The 21,796-nt window shown below is 43.1% G+C and overlaps 1 protein-coding gene across 2 annotated transcripts in view; it reads right to left on the bottom strand.

The window, feature by feature from the left end:
- Window positions 1-21,796, bottom strand: part of LOC119159841 (uncharacterized) — a 250,188-nt gene that overhangs the window by 85,322 nt on the left and 143,070 nt on the right. For both annotated transcript variants that reach the window (XM_075890890.1, XM_075890888.1), the window contains 2 exons: window positions 17,960-18,067; window positions 15,661-15,699 (listed from right to left, as the gene is read on the bottom strand). In XM_075890890.1, the coding sequence (XP_075747005.1) occupies window positions 15,661-15,699; window positions 17,960-18,067 (147 nt within the window). The remainder of the gene's footprint in view (window positions 1-15,660; window positions 15,700-17,959; window positions 18,068-21,796) is intronic.

The following is a 21,796-nucleotide window of genomic DNA, read 5'->3' as shown; positions in this document are numbered from 1 at the left end:
GTAGGTTTCAGAATAAGCGATTTCGACGAGTAGGAACCTCAATACAGCACAGCCGTAGTGTAATTTGCCTTAAAAGAAGCATTTTGTTATATAGTGTACAGTGTCTGTGCAAGAAGTGACAAACATCGATGCGACGTGGTGCCAGCACTTCCTGCGAACAAACGCCTCCCTTCACCGATAGCCGTTGGTCGAATTCACAGGCACTTATCTGGCTTTCATCCGAGAACACAACCTTGTCCATTCGAATGCTTACTGAACCACAACAATAGCATATTGTTTCCTGCGCACTGCATTCATTTTGGCCAAGCCGTTATGCAGTTGTTGCTAACGATAGAGCTACAGCAGTGGGCTGGCACGACTGCGCTTTACGTTGCGCTAAAAACATCACATTACTGAATCACTTGTGTGGGCTTACCTAATAAATGACCATAGAGGCGTCATAAAGCCTGAGAAAATGTCGCCCTCTTGTACAAGCGAAAAATGGGTAATAAACAAGAGAGTTACCACCGGTGAACTGTGCCTGCTGCTCAGTACACTTGGTTTATTTTTCTTGCGGTGGCGGATTGTAAGAGAAACGTAGCGCTGTTGATATTATTGCTCTGAAAATCGCTCTAGGCAGCAGTAGTTTGTGTTTAATAAATATGCCAGTTTTAGTAGCAGGTTTTATCCCGTCTATCTGGAAAAAAAACAAATAAAACTGAAGTTGAACGGTCAGTTCGTAAGTTCACTGGCGATTTAACAGCGAAGTTCCTACAAGTCGACATGGCGTAGTTGCTAGCGTGTTCAGTTGAAACTGCGAAAGTTGCGCGTTCGAATCCTTTTGGTGAAGCTTTTGCCTTTTTTACGGGTGATTGCTGCAGCGTTTTCTATAAGATTTTTTTTTATTTTTTAGTGGCAGCTCGTCACGGTGCTTCTGACGCTGTTTCGAACTCCGGCATTGCCGAAACTCCACCATGTGCCACCATACACAATGTGCCACCAATATTTCAGCACTATAATCCACCAAAATGGTGAATAGTGAAGTCACCATTCCTGTGGTGGATGTTTTTTCAATAAGGTAACTCTTCTAAAAGATATCTATAAAAGTAACAAGGTAGTTGAAATGCGAATAACAGGTATCTGAACCTATAGGGATACACCGTGGGCTTTGACAGGGATGTCCCTTGTCATCTTTGTTAATTGTGCTGCCTCCACACGGACTAGAAGCCAAAGTAGAGGGGAGTTGACTTGGTTTCCGCCTCTCTTTTGCTAAGCAAAAAAAAAACACATTCAACAGTCATTAGCAGCATTGATGTATGCAGATGATATGGTTTTACCAGCCGAGAAAAAAAAAGATCTGCAGCAATTGATAGACATATGTGGTAATGAGGGGAATAGGTTAAATTAAAAGTTCAGCAATAAAAAATCCGGAATCATAGTTTTCAATTAAACCAAAGGCAGTGAGCATAAGATACGTGTAGTCTCGCTAGAAATAGTGGATAAATACAATTATCTGGGCGTGTGAATAAATAACAGGGCTGAGTATCTAAAGGAGCTCGAAACATACGTAATGACTCAGGGTAACAGGAATGCAGCTGAATAGAAAAATAGGGCACTGTGCAATTTCAACAAGTATGACGTTGTGAGAGGGACTTGGAAAAGTGTCATGGTCCCGGGTTTGACGTTCAACAATGCGGTCTTGTGCATGGAATCAGAGGTTGCAGCATGATTGGAAATTAACAACGTGACACAGGTAGACTTGCTTTGGGTGCACGCGAGAGTAAGCCGAAATCAGGGGGTACTGGGTGACATGGAATCGACATCGTTATAGTGCAGCGAAGCTAGCAGCATGATAGAATTTGAGGAGTGATTGAGAAAAATGGAAAAGGGTGTTGGGCTAGAAATGTTTTTAGCTACTTGCTCATGAAAATTGTCGATAATAAATAGAAGAAGCGAACCCGAATCTTGTGAAGCAACTATTTGCAGAATAGGACAGCAGAATACCAAGCCAAAAGGAAACATCGGTTAAGAAAAAGTTGAAGGAAACAGAGAGAGAAATGTGTAAGATTAGATTGATTACAAAATCAACACTGGAGACCTACCGAACGTTCAAACAGGAAATTGCAAGGGAAAATATCTACGATAGTTCCAGGAATAGGTCTCTGCTGTTGCAGGCCAGAACCAGAGTATCGGGAAACAAGACGCACTAACTCAAATACGAAGGCACAGACACGGTATGTAGCGCGTGTGGACGGGGTGAAAAAACAGCTAAACATTAGATAATGTTCTATAAATAGCTCCATCTCATAGTCCAAGATAAAGGCACGCAATATTTGAGAGCGTTGGGGTTTCAAAATATTGAAGAATAAATAGACTGTAAATAGATAGAAATAACCAGGAGGAGGCTAACTGATTGGTGGCTACAATCAATGCGCGAGGAAAATTAAATCCTTCGGCAAATAAACTTTATGGCTAGGTGGCATGAGCCAGCTCCTGATTCAAAGGGCACAGCCGGATACATCCATCAATCCATCCACCCAGTTGGCGATGAATTCGACGGAGAAAGTGTATTAGAGAGATGTTTTCAAGAGTACGCAGGTGGCACAGAAACCGCAGATCAGTCGCCATTCTAATGCGCAGGGAGAGCCGCACCTGCTTTGACTAGTACAGTGACCATGCGATTCATCAGCACCTCACGCAGGACACGGCCCTTTTTCCGAAGAGAAACGATTGTGCGGGCCTGCTGTTCCACAGCGCAGGACTGTTCCTAACGCAGGCGCTCGTTTTCTTTGCGTACTTGGGATGCCTGGCAGCTGAGGAACGACATTGCCTCTAACGCACCGAGAGGGAGGCGGCGCAGACTGGCGACATCGCCGCTCCAAGCGTTACACATGGGGAGGGTACAGGTTTGGGAGCTACATTTCTCACGACTGGAAGCCACAGTGTTTTTCTCTAGGCTTAACATGAGCATGGCTTGGATGACAAATTGCAGTAAAGAGAGCGTAACCAACAACTAAAATCTGCAGCTCTTCATCAGGTCAGGTTACACACTTCGAGTCAATACGCTTAGAACAACTTTCACAGCGGAAGAACTGCTGCTTACAGAAAAAGAACAGGAGCACAGCAAGCATTCGTCCTAGGTTGGAGCTATTGTGCGGGACTGATTGCGTAGGGTGTAACATCCCAAAATGACACTATGATTATGAAAGGCGCTGTTTTAGAGGGCCCTGGCAATTTTGACTGCCTGGTATTCTTTAACGTGCACCCAAATTTAAGCACACGGGCGTACAGAATTTTCGCCTCCATCAAAAAGGCAACCCCCACTGGCGGGATTCGATACCGCTACCTGCGGGTCAGCAGCATAGTACTAGACTAATAATATTAATAATAATAATAATAATAATAATAATAATAATAATAATAATAATAATAATAATAATAATAATAATAATAATAATAATAATAATAATAATAATAATAATAATAATAATAATATAAAATAATAAATCATTCATTTAACGTGCCCAGGTACAGCCGCAGAGTCTTTGTGCAGGCAAAGGCAAAAATAAAACAATAAAAATAAACAATACAAGGCAGACAGTCTTCAGAAATATCAAGAGAAAAAACGCGTAGACATAGGGACATGAACACAAAAGTGGAGGAGTAAATAAGACAGGACAAGAAATATTAAAGGGGAACAAAAAATCAGATTGCACATGTACAACTATATATGCAAGACGGAGAAGGGAAAATTTTGTACATTGTACCATACTATGTCAAGACAGTGCGAAGCTCAGATAAAAACAATGACTGTGGACCATGAGAAACGTTAAGATCAAGAAAATTAACAATATAGAGACTTTGTATCCTGTGAACGGTAGAGTGTTGGATGAAGCAGGCGAGTACATGAAATGGCATAATCTCTCTTGTTAACTTACGCGGAATTCGAAAGTTAACAGAATTGAGAAGTACAGGGCAGTATATGATACCAAGGACTAGCTTGTAAAGAAATAACAGGTCAGATAGGTTATGTCGGTAGTGAAGTGATGGCAATGATACTAATCTAGCAGTATTTCAACGAGATCCACAGTGATTTCTAGCAAACCGATTGTTATATATGCTGATGAAGTTTTTCCGGACTCGTTCAATGGTGTTACCGCTGGATTTAGCAATGCCACTCCATGTCACGGACGCACACTCAAGTTGTGGAAGACATATTGCGGTGTACAATTTGTGGAGGGCTATAGGAGAACTGAATTCTTGAGATATTCTGCAAACACATCCGAGAGTACGAAGTCCCCGCATAGCAGCACGCTTAACGTGAGCAGAAAAGTTTAACGTGCTATCAACAACAACACCAAGATCACTGATCTCATAAACCTTGCATAACGACATAGAATTGACAGAGCATTTAAATGACACGCTAGATGTTTTGCGAGTGATAGACATGAATTTTGTCTTTGAGGTATTCAGAGAAAGGTTATTGCAGTTGCACCATTCGGAAAAAGAACAAAAATCTGACTGCAGCAAGCGACAGCCACTAACTGAACGTATTTTTTTTAAATATCTTGATATCATCGGCATACAAGAGGCAACAAAAATTGCGAATGGCAAAAGAAACATCATTACCGTAAACTAAAAATAGAAGTGGGCCTAATACCGACCCCTTAGGGACCCCACTAGTCCCTTTATGCAAAGAAGAGGTTTGGCCATTTCGGGCAACATAACAAGATCTATTGAGCAGATAGCTGTGGAGGAGATTCAGAACCGACAAGGTAACATCCAACTGCGCAAGTTTAAACATAATCAGTGAGTGGCTCTGACTACGTCAAACACCTTGCTCAGGTCACAGTAGACTACGTCAACTCGTCTTCTCTGAGAAATAGGCGTGGAGATCTGCGTCATGAAACTAGCAAGGTTTGTGGTAGTTGAGCGACCAGCAAGAAAACCATGTTGATTTAGAATCAATGAGTTTTTCACACCAAAAGACACTATGTTGTGAAGAGCCAGCTCGAAAATCTTTGATGTGGCACATAGTATAGAAATCGGGCGATAATTTGAAACATATGTTTTAGAGCCCTACTTAAATACTGGGAAAACACGAGCAGTTTTTCACATGCTAGGAAGTGTTGAAGTGTCCAGGCCGTTATTAAATATCGTAGTCAGTACAGGAACAAATATACTACCATGAGATTTTAGTATGTTGAATGGGATGCCAACTGGGCCACATGATAAGGATGGTCATAAGCGCTTAATGCATTAACCGATAAGAGTTTTATCTAGCGACAAAGCGCTGGATGAGCTAACTGCCTTTGGATGTTGTCCAATATCAGTGCTAGAGTCTGTGGCCTTAAAAACGGATGTGAAATGCGTGGCAAAACAGTCAGCGACGGCATGCACTTTTACCCCATTCGAGTCCAGCAGTCTGAAGGACTCTCCGCTTGTGCTAGACCGTTTGCGCAAATTATTCCAAAACTCAGCTGGCCTATCAGAGGCGCTTTTTTCTAATAATTCAATACATGAACTATGATCGCGCTTATATAGGCGTTTAGAGAGAGTTCGAAAAAAGTTGAACTCTTCCTTCCACTCGCTGGATAGAGAACATTTAAATTTCTTGTGTGCGTGATCTTTATGCTTCAGTGCACTGATAAGTTCAGATGAGAACCAGTAGGGATATTTACGTTTTTTAGGTGTATAATGGGGAAAAGATTACCCATGCTGCTCAGTACAAGCTCCGTAAACCGATCAACCTGACCATCGACATTCGGTTTGTCAGCAACCTGTGACCACTCAACAGTGGACAAGTATTGATACAGGCTCGTATAATCACATCGCTTGAAAGCAAATCTGGGGGATTTGTTTACGTAACTGCTGTAGCTCGTTGTTTCGGCTGATGCAGATAATCTTACGTTAAGTGGTGGGTGAAATTGGTCGGGACGTACAAGGGAATTGTCGGAGCGTAAACCTTCAAGGGGTTCATCGTTGGACACACGCAGGTCTAAGGCGTTGCCACGTGAATGAACGACTGAGTTATGTTGCAGTAGGGAATTAAATGCCAGAAAGTCCAGGAGCAGGCTACACTTTTTCTCTATAAAATGATTGTAATGAGAAAAGGTGAGCGTGCTCCAGTCAATTCCAGGTGCATTGAAATCCCCAAGAACAATATTTCTGTGCCCTGTATGAGAAGATATCACAAGTTCTATAAAAGACATGATATTTTGAAACGAGGACGGGGAAATGCTGGGTGGTAAATATAAACATCCAATCAACAATTTTTCACGGCGCTCAAGGTTGATTTCAAGCCAGATCGATTCTTCGATAGATTCTAGGTCTTTCCGTCTAACGGATTTCATTGAATCGTCAATGGCCATCAGCACGCCACCGCCTTTCTCTTTGGTTTCACTGAAATCTGGGTCACTGCAGAAGGTTGTGTAGGTCGGGAAAAAAGGTCAGATGAGGAAATTTCAGTGCCTAGCCAGGTTTTAGAAATAGCGATAATAGAAAAAGAAGACGAAAGAACATTAAAGAAAACCTCTAGTGTCTTGGTACACAGAACCCCAGCATTTTGGTAAAAGATGTCTACGTTACACGGCGCTTTCGATTCCAGCCACAAACTCAGAAGGATGAGCATGTCATCGCGCAGCTTCCCACGAAATGGCTTGAAGAGGCATCCGAGGGGCCACTTCGAAAGGTCATTCAGGCATTGTAGTGTTTGCTCCTCAACTTCGATGTAGAATGAAGAATATGACTGGAATTTTGATTGAAGTCGCCGGCAGGAGATGGTAGACAAATCTACTGAAGCATTATGTTTTTCGATGTCAGCAGCAGTGGTGTTCGGGCTCCGCTTCGTAACAAAAAATGGCCTTTGGCCATCGTGGCCATTGTGGTCGTTGAGCTACAAATATAGTTGATGTTTTCATAGCTCCAAACAAGGCGGGTTTCTTCGTTCTTTCACCCTCAGTAACCGATGCAGAAGAGGCTGTCGCTGGCATCACACTGACACGTTCAGACGTGTCTGCGTCAGCTTGCGGCGAATTTCAGGATGAAAGAATTTTGGACAGAGGTTGTGCAGAGTACGCAGGTTGCTTGGAGGTCACAGATCGGTCAGCGTTCACATGCTCTGGGGGAATCACAGGAGCCATCGCTGCCACGGCGGCCGTGCGGCGCGTCAGCTCCTCACGCAGGAAGCGGACCTCCGTACGAAGGGAGGTGACCACGCGGGCTTGTTGTTCAACACCGCGGGAATGATCCTTACGAAGGCGCTCGTTTTCTTCGCGTAGTTGGGACACCTCGTCGCAGAGGAACGAGATTCCCTCCAATGCGTCGAGGAGGCGACGGCGCAGCCCGGCGAGATCCCCATCCGGAGGGGCACATGTGGAGAGAGAACCGGTTTGAGAGCTTCAATGCTCGTCGCTGCACGCAGCCGAGTCATATTCGTTCGGGTTTACAGAAGCACGGCTCAGATGACATAAATTGCAGTGAAATGAGCGCGATCCTGACTTCAGACGCTGCAGCCTTTCATCAGGCCAGGTCACACACTTCGCATGAACACGTATGGAGCAACTTTCACAGCGGAAAAACTGCTGCTTACTGAAAAACGGGCAGGAGCTTAGCAAGCATGCATCCGGACTGGGAACCATGGTGCGGGATGGATGCTTATAATAATAATAATAATAATAATAATAAAAATAATAATAATAATAATAATAATAATAATAATAATACACTTATTTCTTGTACAAGCTGGCCAGTGGGGTCCTTCTAGGGCCGGTATTTCTACAACTATTCTTTTTAATTTACGTTAACGAAGTTTCTTTCGCAGTTTGTCATTCTTTTTTTCTCTTGCATGCTCATTATATCGAGACATTTAAGTGACCTCACTCAGTTATCTCGTTCCAGCACGTTGGTCAACCCAGGTAACCACCTTTTTGCTACTGCCTTGAAATACGTTAGACCCGCGTGTCGGATTTGAAAGCGCGCATATTTTAAAACACTTGGAAATCTGACAGAGATGTTGTTACTTCGTTCGCACTTCAATATGACATGCTTTGTCTGGTTTGTTCCGCTTCAGTAATTGTCAAGGCACGCTAGGCAGCGAGCATGATATATTCTTACAATATATACTGTTCCTACTGTATTGACAAAGGTTGTATGAGTAGCTAACTCTAGGGACTATAGGAATGAAGTGGTGTACTTTCACCGAAAATACCAGTAGCCCATTAACATGGTGATCAGCTCAGGGGACAACCTCATAATTTTTTAAACTAAAATTGCCTTCTTTTTTCTTTCTGGTGAGAAAATCAATTCCTGGAAAAGATTTTCCTATATTCTTCGAAAAAAATGTTTGCCGCCATAAGCGAAGTTCTGTGCATGGAAGAGTTAACGACTGTCACTTGCTGCAGTCAGAATTGTGTTCCTTCTTCGAATAGTTACATTTCTTCTGAGAATAACATTTCCCTGAATATCTCAAACCCCGAATTCATGAGTACATCTCGCAAAAAAGCCATCGTGTCATTTCCACAGTATGTCATTCTCGTGTTGTTAGGTAAGGTTTATGAGATCACTGAGCTTAGCGTTGTTTTTGACTGCTCACACAAAATGTTCTGTCATGCGAGGCCTTCGTTTTCACGACTGTGTTTGCAGATTGTCTCAAGAATTCAGTTTTTCTGCACTCTTACACAAATTTCACGGAAATACTTAGAAATGAAACAAGAATGGAAACACAACCGAACACCCAGTGCTGCTTCGCATCCTCATACAGTTTCCTTTAGTGGGAGATGGTGTTTTGTCTATTGAAGACAAAGTTTCTGTATTTGTAGCGAGTTCAGGCACTTTGAGCATTTTTATCTATCTATCTATCTATCTATCTATCTATCTATTTTTGTCTATATATCTATCTATCTCTATTTATCTATCTATCTTAACTGGGTGCCTTCGTGATCTTCCATTTACCTTGGTATGTCAGGATACAAAAGTTTGAGTTTTATGACCATCTGGTCACGACACAAATAATGTGAAAATCCTGTCATGTATGTAGTCAAAACCTCTCCTTCAAACTCGTTAGCCCGCACCCACATTCTGCGGATTATAGTACGTGGGTATGCTGCACAGTTAATTGTATGTTAGCCTTATATCTACCCTGGAGTGGTGAATGTAAAGATTAGTATTTGAACTGCGAGAGAGTTACATCGGCAGCGTAAATCCAACGAATGCATTGAAGAAAATCCGGATTTCAGGAGAAATATAAACCAAGAATTCTTTATGAAAATGAGGTATCGTACTACGGAGCTATAACAGTCTTCGAAACTTCTTTGGGAAACAATATTATGTAGGCGTAAGATCGGCACAACTTGAAATAGGGATGCAACTCTGGCAATTCTGGCCAACAAAGTGAAATATACCTTTAAATGTGTAATACTCTGCATAGCCTTCATGACGGGTTAACAATTATTGTGGTTCTAATGTTGCAGCATTATAGCGTGTTGTGTGCAATCAGCTTCAATAAAGGAATGATCGACGTGGTAATGATTCCATTATAGCGTTCAATTTACGTCACAGGTATGTGGTAAGGAAAGACCCACTGGCAAGAAGTCACGTCAAATAGAAAAAAAAACCACAGCATATCCATAGAATGCATGATGATGAGTGGGGCGAAACGTCCATCAGTCCATCCATGCTTCCATTGGTCCGTTTGTTCTTGCTTCCGTCGGTCTGTGCATCTACCTGGACGTGCGTTCATCTGTGGATCCATCCGTCCACCCATCCAGTCATCCGTTCGTCTACTTGTCTGTCAGATCATCCATGCGTCCGTCCGTCCTTCCATCTAATGAACACTCCAAGTACCGCCATCTCACATCTTTCCATCGCGATTGTAATCGCGCGATAGTCTGTCTCCTTCCCCTGTGGCACACACCCACTCTCTTGGGTATGCGCCACAGGCAGTTACGCACATTGACAACGGGGAACGCACAAGGCATGCTATAAAGAGCTTCGCCCCCAAAAATCACCAGGCTAGTAAAACACGGAGCACGGTCATAGTGAAATTTGGAAGTGCCACCTTTCTGAAGGCCGTTCTAGACTGCCTGGGGGCCACTCGTACAAGTGAAATCAAGGTAACCAGCAAGTCATAAGGGATCGCAGCGTTCATGAAAAAGCGAAGCACATATTAAGCTGCAAGTCTTTAAGGCATTATGGGCGCTATGTTTGTGGTGTGGCTGATGACCATGGAGAAATATAGGTCTCTTGTAATTTTCTAGAACCAATGAACAAGGTACTGGTTGCACAGTTCAGATTGTTTGACACCTGCTTGTTACTAACCTATTGGGACGCAATTCTGACATGACTTTTGTAGAGGACATTTTCATGAAGGCTTTTCAAGGACCACCATGGCTCGCTGGTAGAATACTTGAATGCCACGCAGTAGACCTGAGTTGTAATCACGTCTCTGCCTGGAAACTTTTTTCTCGACTCACTTTTGCTTATTTCGCGCAACAATGGTTACGGGCCTCTTCAGCAGCGGTGCCTGTAGTGGGCAACTACGGCACAAAAATCGGCTTGTATTGTGATCTCATAGGACCTATCAATAAAGGATAATATAAGTGGCCAAACACTATCACTGACACCGGACTTACAGTGGAGAGCACGCAGTGGCTAGTTAGGAATAGCAATATAGGTAAGTAGGGGGTGCAAGAAAAGAATTCCACGCAGGGTGACGACTTCGCTTGATCTTAAAAAGCAGAGTTGAGTGCATAAAACCATACCAACTGTTGGAGGTGTTCATGCTTTCATTATAATAAAAGTGACCGACGTTCATGGACATTTTTCTCTACCTTCAATTTTTTATATCGTGCGATGGTTTTTTACAGTCACACATGCAATTTTAATTCTGAACAACAGCCCCTAAGCCACTGCAGGTGTGCCTGATGACAGATTCCTTTGCAAAAAAGGTAAACTGTTCATAAACTGGAGTTCGAATTAGTAGAGCGTAAAAACGCAGGCGAAAACATTCACAGGACAAGTGCTGCCTTAGTCTTCGTTTTTTATGCGTCAATTATTCCAAGTGGTAAAATTATTTACCAGCCTGCCCACTCACCACCCTTGTGAAAGTTGTCATTTCTTCATTGATAGTTGTGTCCGAAATGCAATTACTTCTTTTTATTAAATGCTTTTGCCTTAGACGCTCTAAAGAATGTCGGCATTATCACTGAGTACTACCAGTTCACTTGTCACAAAAATCACTGAACTATTAGAAAGTGAGGTGAGTAAAACGCAACTTAGCGAACTATACCTAGTCATTGAATAGTGCTTGCTCGGATGATTAGTAGATCACTAAATAGTTAGTAACCACACTAGCAACTTGATAACCATAGCAACTCTACTGAACTACTCTTAGTCGCACAGAGGTTTACGCCTACTTTGTTACAAGGGCATGTTCGTTGCCTTATGTCAAGATGGAGGAAGTGAAACAGGAGAGAAAGGAAAGGCAGGGATGTTAGCCAGTCTGGAGCGACCGGTATGCTACCCTGGACTGGAAATAGGGATGAGGGAGTTTGAAAGTTGAAAAAAAATGAAAGAAAGGAGAGCTCGCACACGCGTTAGGGTTCACAAATGCTGATGACTTGGAACATGTTAACGCAAAGTAACTGTAAAAAGTCTGAAAGACGCGGTTTAAGTCCACTGGAGTTGCACTGAATGACGGATGCTTCCTTGACTTCTTAGAAATGATGGTGATGGTTAGCCATATTTCTACTCGAGCGATTCAATACTGGGCTTAAGGCGTCCAGTACTTTGATAGCACATCGAGCAGATGTTGTCCTCATGTCCAACAAGATCTCCCGGATGGCATCCATGAGATAACAAAGCATATTTATGACTGCCATCTTTCTTATGTGTGTCATCAGCGGTTGCTGAAGACCCCTGAGTGGGCGTGGTCTGCTGACGTTCTATGATTAGCGAATGACTTGGAAGGATAGGCCATTGCTCTGTACAGATAGTCCTCTCCTAAATGTTCTATGAATTTGTTGGTCCTCTTGCGGCTTGACTTAATGGTGCAGCAGTAGAGGTGGTGCTCTCGTTTCGGAGTTGCGGAGTCTTTGAGGTCAATCAATGCACCGACGCCGCTGCCGACGCCGGGCTGTTTCGGCAGCATCCCTGTGGGTCGAATTGTCTGTGACCATTTGCTTAACCACCGCGCTCTCCTTATTATTACGAGGGCAGTCTTTCGATGAGGCAGTGTGTGAGGCATTACAGTTACCGCATTTAAGAAATGTGGACTGACACGCATCTTCCAACTGGGGCTCTGCGCACCGGGGGCACCATAGCGAGTTCGCGTATACGGCCTTGATGTGACCTATTTTAAAGCACTGGTGGCATTGAAGTGGCTTTTGTACAAAAGGCTGAACACGATGACGAAAATGTCCAACTTTGACATGAGATGGTGTGCAATCGCCTTTGAAGACCAGTTTCACACAGCGTTACTTCCCAAGGCGGTGTACGTCAGTGATTAAAGTTAACCTCATTTGCCGGTTTGATGATGGTAGGCAAGTCAGAGCCGGGAATCGCAATGTCTACGTCGTATGTCACACCAGCTATGGATGAGTTGTCAATCGGTGTAAAGAGCCGCACGTAGATGCCACCTAGCTCAGTCACTTGTTTGAGTGGTCCAAGCGCACTCGCGTGGAATACATCTACGGCGACTTTATTTTTTCGCGTATTCACTCTGATTTCCTTGATTTCATTTGGTACGACACGTTCCAAAAAAGCAGAGAGTGCTTGCCTGTTTAGTAGTCACAGGTTTCCTGAGCACTCATCTGGTACAAAGATGATGTCATTTGACCAGCGTTTATGCCTTGAATTCATAGTCACTGCACTCGCAGAGGTGGGCGAGGCTGCATTGACGATCTTCCTCTTCGCCCTCTTGCTCCGGACAGAAATGAAACCATCGTCAGATGAGTCGTCTTCCGAGGCGGCTGAGTACAGCTCTGTGTCTTCGCTGTCACTGGGTGAAGTTCTTCCCTTGCTCGCGGTGTTTAGCTGAGGTGACTGCTAGGCAGATGGTCTTCCGGAAGGCTCCGCGTCCATAGGCGCAAGATGCGGAGCCGAGGCACCATACAAAACTAGAGGTTTCAAATAAATGAATTTCAAATAAAGGTATAAAATATGAAAACAAAGTAGCATTGTTCTCATACTAACAACATTCGCCTCTAACTAGTTCATGTAACTACTGCGGTAAGTGCATATCGCAGCAACGTACTCTCAAAAACCGATTGCATACTCTCGTGATAACATCATACAAATAATCGTACTTATTTAATCATATTTGAGTATGTGAGCATATGGTTATATGAGTATGTGAACTCATATGAACGGGTCACAAGTGAGAGCACACACACACACACACACACACGCACACGCCCACGCACACACACACACACACACACACACACACACACGCACACACACACACACACACACACACACACACACACAATTTCCAAACTTGGCGTATGGGCTTCTACTCTAGCAGCAGCAAGAAGGCTATGTGTGCTACTACTTTGGCATTGTACCCCATGTGCTGGTTAGCAACCACACAGTTTAGAAGAATTACTGATGTGTTCTGCACACCATAATGTGCTGATCTGTTTATTTATATATAAGAATATTTGTATACGTGTGACATCACGTGACATGAAACTTCAATTCAGAGGTAGTCTGTAAAAATAGGCTTTGCCTAAAGATTGCCTAAAAAGTCGCGAATACGGCAAAATATACTACGGTGCCTACGAAACGTCAGGTATTAGAGGGGGCTTTTTAGATTTTTAGTCAAAAACGCCAGGAAGGCTTCCCTGGCTAGTAAGGAAAAATGTTACTAGCTTTACTAGCTGTTAGCTATTAAAGTTACGCCATAAAGGTAGTAAATTGCGCTTGAAATAAGTAATTACGTGCGTTTACCAAGTGTTTAGTAAGTTTTCTTCCGAGAGTGCATGCTTCGTCCATTTCGCAGATGTCAGCACTTTCTGCACCGGATATCCACCAAATGTTTTTGTTTTATAATAGCTTAACTCTCAGATCTGGGAAGTGCCGTAATACGGATAGCGATGAAGAAATGGCAACCGAACATTTTTTTGTTTCCCTTAGAACTTTTCCTCGACAGCTTAGCCACATGCCGAACGCTTTGCCTGCTTTTATTTTCTGTGGGATCAAGCGATCAGATGCACTCATTGCAGGCGAGCCTCAAGTTCCTTGTTCTGTGCGTCTGTCTACATTTCGTCAGTTTGTGGACAAATATTTTATAATCTTAAGGGTTGTGTAATGTACATACATATGACTAGCGGCATGCGCAGGGTTCTCCTTCCAGAGGGGGTGAAGGGGGGTCGTTCGCATTGCCCCTTGCTTATTCGGTCAATGTGTAGGCCCAAATTTGGATCCCCCTTATGCTCCCCCTTCCCGTGTGCACTATGATTGTGAAGTTTCACTGATTGTGGTTCAATCTGATAATTATGATGTTTCATGCTCGAGATGCGTATGTAGTTTCATGAAGCACTCGAACAGTTGTATTTTGAGTTACGTCTATAAAATCACAGAAAGACAATCAAAGTAGCGAAGCCTATTCTAGATATAAGGGCACGAATATTACATAAAGAAACCTTTATGGGCATTCTTCCACGTTTTACGAGCAAGCTTTTCCTTTCTGTTCCTAGGAGAACAAGACATTTTTCTCCTGAAGATCACAGTTAAAGTGGCCCTTAATAATGTTACCGGATTATACAATACTCAGACGCGCCCTTTTTAGTCACGGCGTGTACAAAAGGAGCTACCATCTTTATTGGCACGTCACGCACGACGTGTTTTATTAAATGCCTTGAACTTGGTTTGCACAATCGTTCAGGCCTACTGAGGAGACAAGTGGTGATTATTTAACCTAATTAGGCTGCTTATTGTTGCAGAGGATCATCTCTCTGGATGCACTACCATGTTCGAAGATTGCTAAACGTGACTTATTTCAAGGCCATATGAAATTTTTTGCTTCGCCTGAAACAAATACAACCAAAAAAGAAACTGCATGCCCTTCGTGCCTAGTAGTGCATTATTTTTATACAAATACTGAAGCTGACAAAAAACAGAATGAGTAGATACTTATTTAAAGATTCATTACATTTATTACTCCATTACATTTATTATTATAGAAAGTTTCTTCATTTTATTAGTTGCTATATATTACTGAATGCCTTGGAATTATGCCACGCAGAATTCACGTGTTTCTGACAGCGCATCATAATATGTGACGAAAGGGGATAGCTATTCTAGTCATGCTAGCACATGTCGAAGAGTACAACGTGTTGCGTAAAAGTGACGACCTCTTTATTTGTATCAAAGGGATTCAATGTTCCTTTGACTGCTATTCATCTTGCGCTTCTAACCATCATATAGTGACCAAAAACATATATTTACAGAAATTTAATGCTGAAAGGGTGGAAATTCAACACTTCGGAATCCTACTGTGTCGTTTATTGGGATGTCGAAGGCGACGCCTGTTTTGATGCCAAGAAACACAGTTCTTGTCAGGAGCGGCAAGATTTTTAAAGCACATTGCCAATTCGCTGCCTCTTGTCCAAAATTACGAAACACATAATGATAATAAATACAAAAGCTCTTGATTTTATAGAGACTTCTTCCACTCACGAATATTGCCTCTTCTTGGTTGAACATGCAATCAGCCGTCTGCGGGCAGAACATTAAATATTAGAGAACCACAAAAAATCAATATTATGTGTATTTCACCGAAAACAATCAGCTACAGGACTGAGGTTTTAGATCGCTCCCAAAATACAACATTGTGCTACTGAGATGCTACCAAAAAGAAGAAAGCAAGGCAAGTGTTGTCAGAAAAGGTGCCAAAATAGGCAGTGCGACTTGTGCAAAGAAACGCAACAGTGGATCCTTGAGGGGATATTGAATGAAATGAAAAATGCCCTTCTGGTCTGTCTACTGTACCTTACCCTCTTGATGAATTATTTTAGTCTCAAAATATTTTCCAGTACGATCAAAAATATCAGTGAAATACGAAGGAAATATATAAAAATATCTAACCATATGTTAAAGCAAAAGTAGGTGCAAATATGAACAATACAGCACAGTTATACCGTTATCAATGCCTCCAAACTCACATGAATGATTGTTCTCAGTGCACAATAACCAATACTTGATTCTTTTCAATGCACGTTTTACTTGAACACCAAACTGCTAATAGTCATCAACGAACAGGCTAATGGCGAACGATAAACACACTGTTGGGGAATGCGATGATTCCTAAAATAACAATATGTTCTATGAAAATGCCCCCCCCCCCCCCCCCAAAAAAAAATAAAAACGCGACAAGCAACTCGCCAGTGAATCAAAGAACTCAGCAAATAAAGAAGCCTAAGTACGCTTAGTAAGAGGGTACCTCGCCAGTGTGACAAAATTAATAAAAGTGGTAGAGAAGGAAAATAAGCCGATAGCTAAGCTCTAGCACTGTCTAAGTTTTAGAAAATTGTTCACAAATAAAAGAAGCTGAAGTCTCCTCATGTAATGGTAATGGCAAACAACGTAAAACCCGCAGTTATTTATGGGCAGTGTATTCACTGCCACGTTCATATCTGTGGAGAGCGTGCCAGCAAGCCGCCTTTCTCTGCGGCGCATCTTGCGGCGGCTGCAGCTCTGAGATGTTGTGCCCAGAAGCATGCGTGGGCTATTGAACATGCTGACCGAGTGAGAACATGCGCTTGTTTTTCCTAAGGTACATTCACGTTTGCTCGGGGTGCTTGGAGCATCTCGATTACAAAACATGAAACATTTTTACTGGTAACAGGCGCCTAACACGTGTTACCAGTAGCGTGAAGGCGAACACCAAGCTGATGTGACAGAGGAGCGGGGCACAACCTTTCACAAAGGCACTGGGAAAGGAATACCTCTTGGGAGGCTCCTTGCTCACACAAAGAACACACGATTTATTTACATATTTACATGCGTCATGCACACTAGGCCTCGTCACGCTCTTTTACACGCGACATGACCAGCCGTAACGAAGGCCGGAGAGAGCTCTCAGCGCACGCCTGACGCTTATTTTATATCTCCCGGTTCATTCACGCACTTTTTGTCAAACTCCAACTGCGTGTACTAGCGACGCCAATGCACGTTCCCTGTAGCTCACATGGACGCAACGCACGATTCTTCGGGACGCGTACGGCGTTTGGACGGTACGCCAATTGGCGTTCCTAGAGGCCATGTTCTTGCTCTGCTGGTCATTACGGGATGCAACTGCGTGCATCGTGCACAGCGGCTCTGAGCTCTGGGCTAAAATATAAGACGCTTTTAAAAAAGTGATGACGCAAACATACGTACGCAGAAGTGTTGAAAGAAGTGTAAGATTTTGGGTTTTACTAATACTCAGTCAAGAAGCAGTGACGCATTTTTTTCGTATTATACTCCCGCGGCATCAACGAACTCCGGCTGACCGAAGAGCCGGGTTCCTTGACGTACGCACTTCTGTTTCATGCGTCCGCGGGGCCTTCTGCAATTGCTACGTTACGGTCTATGAGTATAGTTTAGATATTAAAGAAACATGTCTATGATAGAGCATGGAACGCGTTACCCGAAGGTTGCACTTCCGGTTCTTCCGGCTGCAAATTGCCTTTTGCTCCACGTTAGTTTGTTCGCATATGTATAATACATACTGCAAATAACAGCCCTTGACTGTCTCTGAATTGATTGTCTGTTGGTGGTCATGATTGTTGCGTATAAAAAACAAAAGTAGTCCTAAACATTGCCTGCTCTCAGTCAAAATTTAATGGTGAGTGCCGCTTCTGTCTCACAGAACCTGTAGCTCTGGTAGCGTGTTGTCTTCACGCCAGGAAAAATGGATGGCAAGCAATTTTCTAACTATTGGGTGTGCGGTGCTTTATATTTATGAAACAGTACAACAAAAAGCTTTTTTTCTTACACCATCCAGGTACTTGGCGTCAGAGCAGGCCATCATGAGGAAAACGAGTGGGTTTGAGCTGCCTGGTTGCTCCCGCTCGGCGCATTGCATCAGGAAGTTCTGCACAGTCTGTGCGTACGAGGGCACAAAAAAAAAAGCGGTCAACTCATTTGTACTTTCAGCAACAGCCTAAATAGTAACAGAATCAGGATTTTCTCCGTTCAATGCATCGTTTATGTTAACAATACAAACAATTAAATTTACATCCTCGTTCATGGGACGAAGGGTTCTCCCAAATAAATTATGAACATCACGAGGGTTACCACCGCTTGGAAGGAATATTGCTGTAGAAAGGTAGAAGGTGGCTCCCGAAAAGCGAAGCTCCAGTGAGTTTTTTTAACAACAAGCGAAATATAAGCACATTGAGTTTACAACCGTAAGGCTCCCAAAAAGCTGGCGAGGCTGCTCTCGTTTTTTTCTCTTTACAGTGAAAACTTGAGAACATAATACACACGAAACAAGACAGTAACAAAGACACGACACCCTATGACCTTCAACGAAAAAACCGCCAGGTTTGCGTGGAACGCGGAGCACTACCACAGCGACTGCTGGAAGAGCGGTCTTTCCGAGTCTTTTTTAACAGTTTTTGGATAGCTGCTGCAAGCACACTTCCAGGGAACCAACTAAGCCATAAATCATTGTATTGTAGGCAGGCATTCAATACGCCATCATTCGTCATTCTTCGAAAAAGCGTGCGCCTGAAACCCGCTGAATATTTGCAAGGAATTTTCTTAAGCTACGGCTGGCGAAGATGAAGAATTATGCCAGAAAGTTTTGTTTCTCTTTCTGCTCGTGCTTATGACGCGAAGGGCGCGACTGTGAAAGTGTGACGTACTTAGGCACATCTTCGTCCTAGTGGGCATGTGGTAACTGGTACAACAATCTCAGGCGTGCTCCTCAATTCCTCACAACGAGTATGCGCCCCTGTTAATAGGTGAACAAAAAGAAGATTTTCTATTCGCAAGTTACGTAGACTGTCACGCCGACCCGCGGCCACCAGCGTAATGTTTTTCAAAGAGTATTGGAGTTGAGGTGGGGCAGCGGCGCTCATAGCATGTGCATGTACGTCTTGGCTGGCGTTGCGCCTTCACTGGAACGTTTCTGTTGTAGTTACTGGGCGTACAAAGGTCGTTGTACAATCTCCGTTTGCGAAAAGGATGCGCTTTCCAGACCCAGCAAAGTAACAACTGAGAGGTTTATTCGCGTTCATCTATAAATCTGTGAGTACATTTCGTGTGCCATTTGTGCGTGGGAAACGGGGAGCTCGTTTCGATGTGATAGCTATTCGGCGCGTTACCTTCAGATTTGTTGCTATCGCGCTCATTGATTCGCCTTTGCGGTAAAGCTGTGACTTTTCTTCAGAAATGCGTCGAAACTATCAACATTGCGATAACCTAACGAAATCTTACAATGGTAAGTATCTGCTCAAAACTGAGGACGTGCAACGAAATACAGAATGTTATAACACTGAGGTTTTGCGGGAAAAACAACGCAATGATCGTGAGGCACGCCTTCAATGGAGGGAAACGTGTAAGGACATCACATGGCACAAGAAGTGATGTGTTTGTTTGTTTCTTTGTAGCCTAAAATTCATGGCTCATACCCACTCTGGGCGATTGGCCAAGAGAACTTATAGCCTCATATGGACGATAACTGCACTATTGCTTACAACAAAAAAAGGGAAAAAAGTTGTAAAATGAAGACAGTATAATAAAGAAAAAGAAAACAAAAATTTAGAGAGGGAGAAAAATCAACAAGAAATAAGACACTAATGAATATACCTTGATTTTGGGAGCCGACCAGACAGCTGGTGTTCCGAAACCCAAATCATTTGGTAGGTCGCGGACTTATCCAGATTCAAAAATTGCTTCTCAACCCACTATTTTTTGTGTATCTGTTAAGGTGGGCTTTATGTTGAAAAACGTTTAGAGCCTTGAATAAAATTAAATACCGCATCGAATGCATCTCTGTGGCAATTTCCTGAAATGGAGGCCTTAAAATTTAGAACATTTTCTGTGGTTAAATTTAAACCTAGCTTCAAAAATGGAAAATGGAAAAGCTAGAAGTATTTTCCTGATCACTGCACAGTTTCGACATGAGCCGAAATGATGTTCAAAAGTTTCTGATTCTTCGCAAAATGGACAAAGGGGGGAAGTAAAAGCTATATGTAAAAAACATTTAATGGGGGAACACGGCACCGGAATCTGGAGATGATAATTTCAAGTTTTTGACGGATTCCAATGGGCTGTTCATGGAAATTTAAGGTGCTGATAATCTGTCCATTTTGTGAAAACTATCTGTAAATATAGCGATATCCTTATATCTAACCCCTGATAAGTATTCTAACTCGGTCAGTACCGAAATAACTGGGCCATCAAGTGATGCTTGCGCCAAGGCATCTGCCAATTCATTTAATTGTAACCCGCAGTGACCTAAAACCTACACTAATTTCCGGAGTTTTGAATGCGGTGGTGCTAGTGTGTGCAATGCTGTTAGGGCACGAGATTTTTTTGAAGTTGTTAGAGCTGCACACACCGAAAGTGAGTCTGTTAAGATGATTGCACTCGTCTTGGTCGTAGGAATTTTTTTAACAGCTAAAATAGCTACTAGCTCAGCTTCAAATACAGGAGTGAAATTTGGAAGCCTCACTGATAAAGCTGCTCCTATAACGGCTAATCCAGAATATTAGCAAATTATTAGCGAGAACAAACTCCTCCGTGAGAGCTTCGCAGAAATAAAACGAGAGTTGGCCTCCCTCAAAGCTAACGGCGGTATGGAATCGAGCCAAACGACACTTTCTAAAGCAACCGGCACATCTGGCCAGGTTACGATTTAGTCTAATTCTACGGAAGGTACACTAAAACAAGCTCTGCGGCAACTGAAATGCATGCGAAGCTTTTAGCAGCAAATGTTTGCCGAATTTCAGAACCCAAAAAATTATGTCGACAAATTCATTGCCAGCATAAGGACCACTGTTCCTAAACGGCCTAAAAGCAGCCCGGGTGCTCTATCTATCCGTCGTTCGAAGCGACTCCCAACTTCGGACAGTGACAGCACTATCCATGGCGAGTGAAACACGAGCGCACACCGAATATCTCGAAGTTTGGCAATGGAATTGCCGCCCCATTCACAAACGTGCGGCCGCTCTACAACAATTTATTAATACGGCGCCAGTCAAACCTGATGTCATTGGCCTACAAGAGGTTGGCTTTAAGCCAGTCTAATTGAGTGGCTACTACACGATATCAAATTCAGACTCCTCTAAAATCGCAACGTTGGTTCTTAAGAAAATAGCGACTAGTATAATATATCTGGTAACTAGCAGCATTAACCACCAAATCATAAGTATACTACCGCACAAGCATAGCTAAGCCAAAACCATAATTACGAATGTGTATAGCTCGTCCCCTAGGGAAAAGAGGGCCACTTTGACGCACTCATTCGGTATGCCAAGAGTAATTTCAGCATCCAGGATCGAACACTGTTTCTCAGGGACTTTAATGCCCCTCACACTACCTGGGGGTACCGAAAAGATACCCCGAAAGGCCGGGAACTCGAGCGAGTTGTTGATGCGCATGGGCTCCAACTTCTCGTACTTCCACAACACCCGGCAAGATTTGGTAATAGCGTCAGCGTAGACAAACTTCCTGATCTTGCATTCATAATGAATGTTGACAAGGAGTTCTGGAGCACCCTAGAAGAGAATTTCGGCAGTGACCATATTTTGAGCGTGTCGATTGCCTCTCACAAAATTCAGCAGCCTCATGGCCATGTTGTATTAACAGATTGGGTAACTTA

The sequence above is a fragment of the Rhipicephalus microplus genome, chromosome 3, assembly GCF_043290135.1.
Source record: "Rhipicephalus microplus isolate Deutch F79 chromosome 3, USDA_Rmic, whole genome shotgun sequence".
Taxonomy (NCBI): Eukaryota; Metazoa; Arthropoda; class Arachnida; order Ixodida; family Ixodidae; genus Rhipicephalus; species Rhipicephalus microplus.
This window is presented reverse-complemented; position numbering and strand designations above follow the sequence as displayed.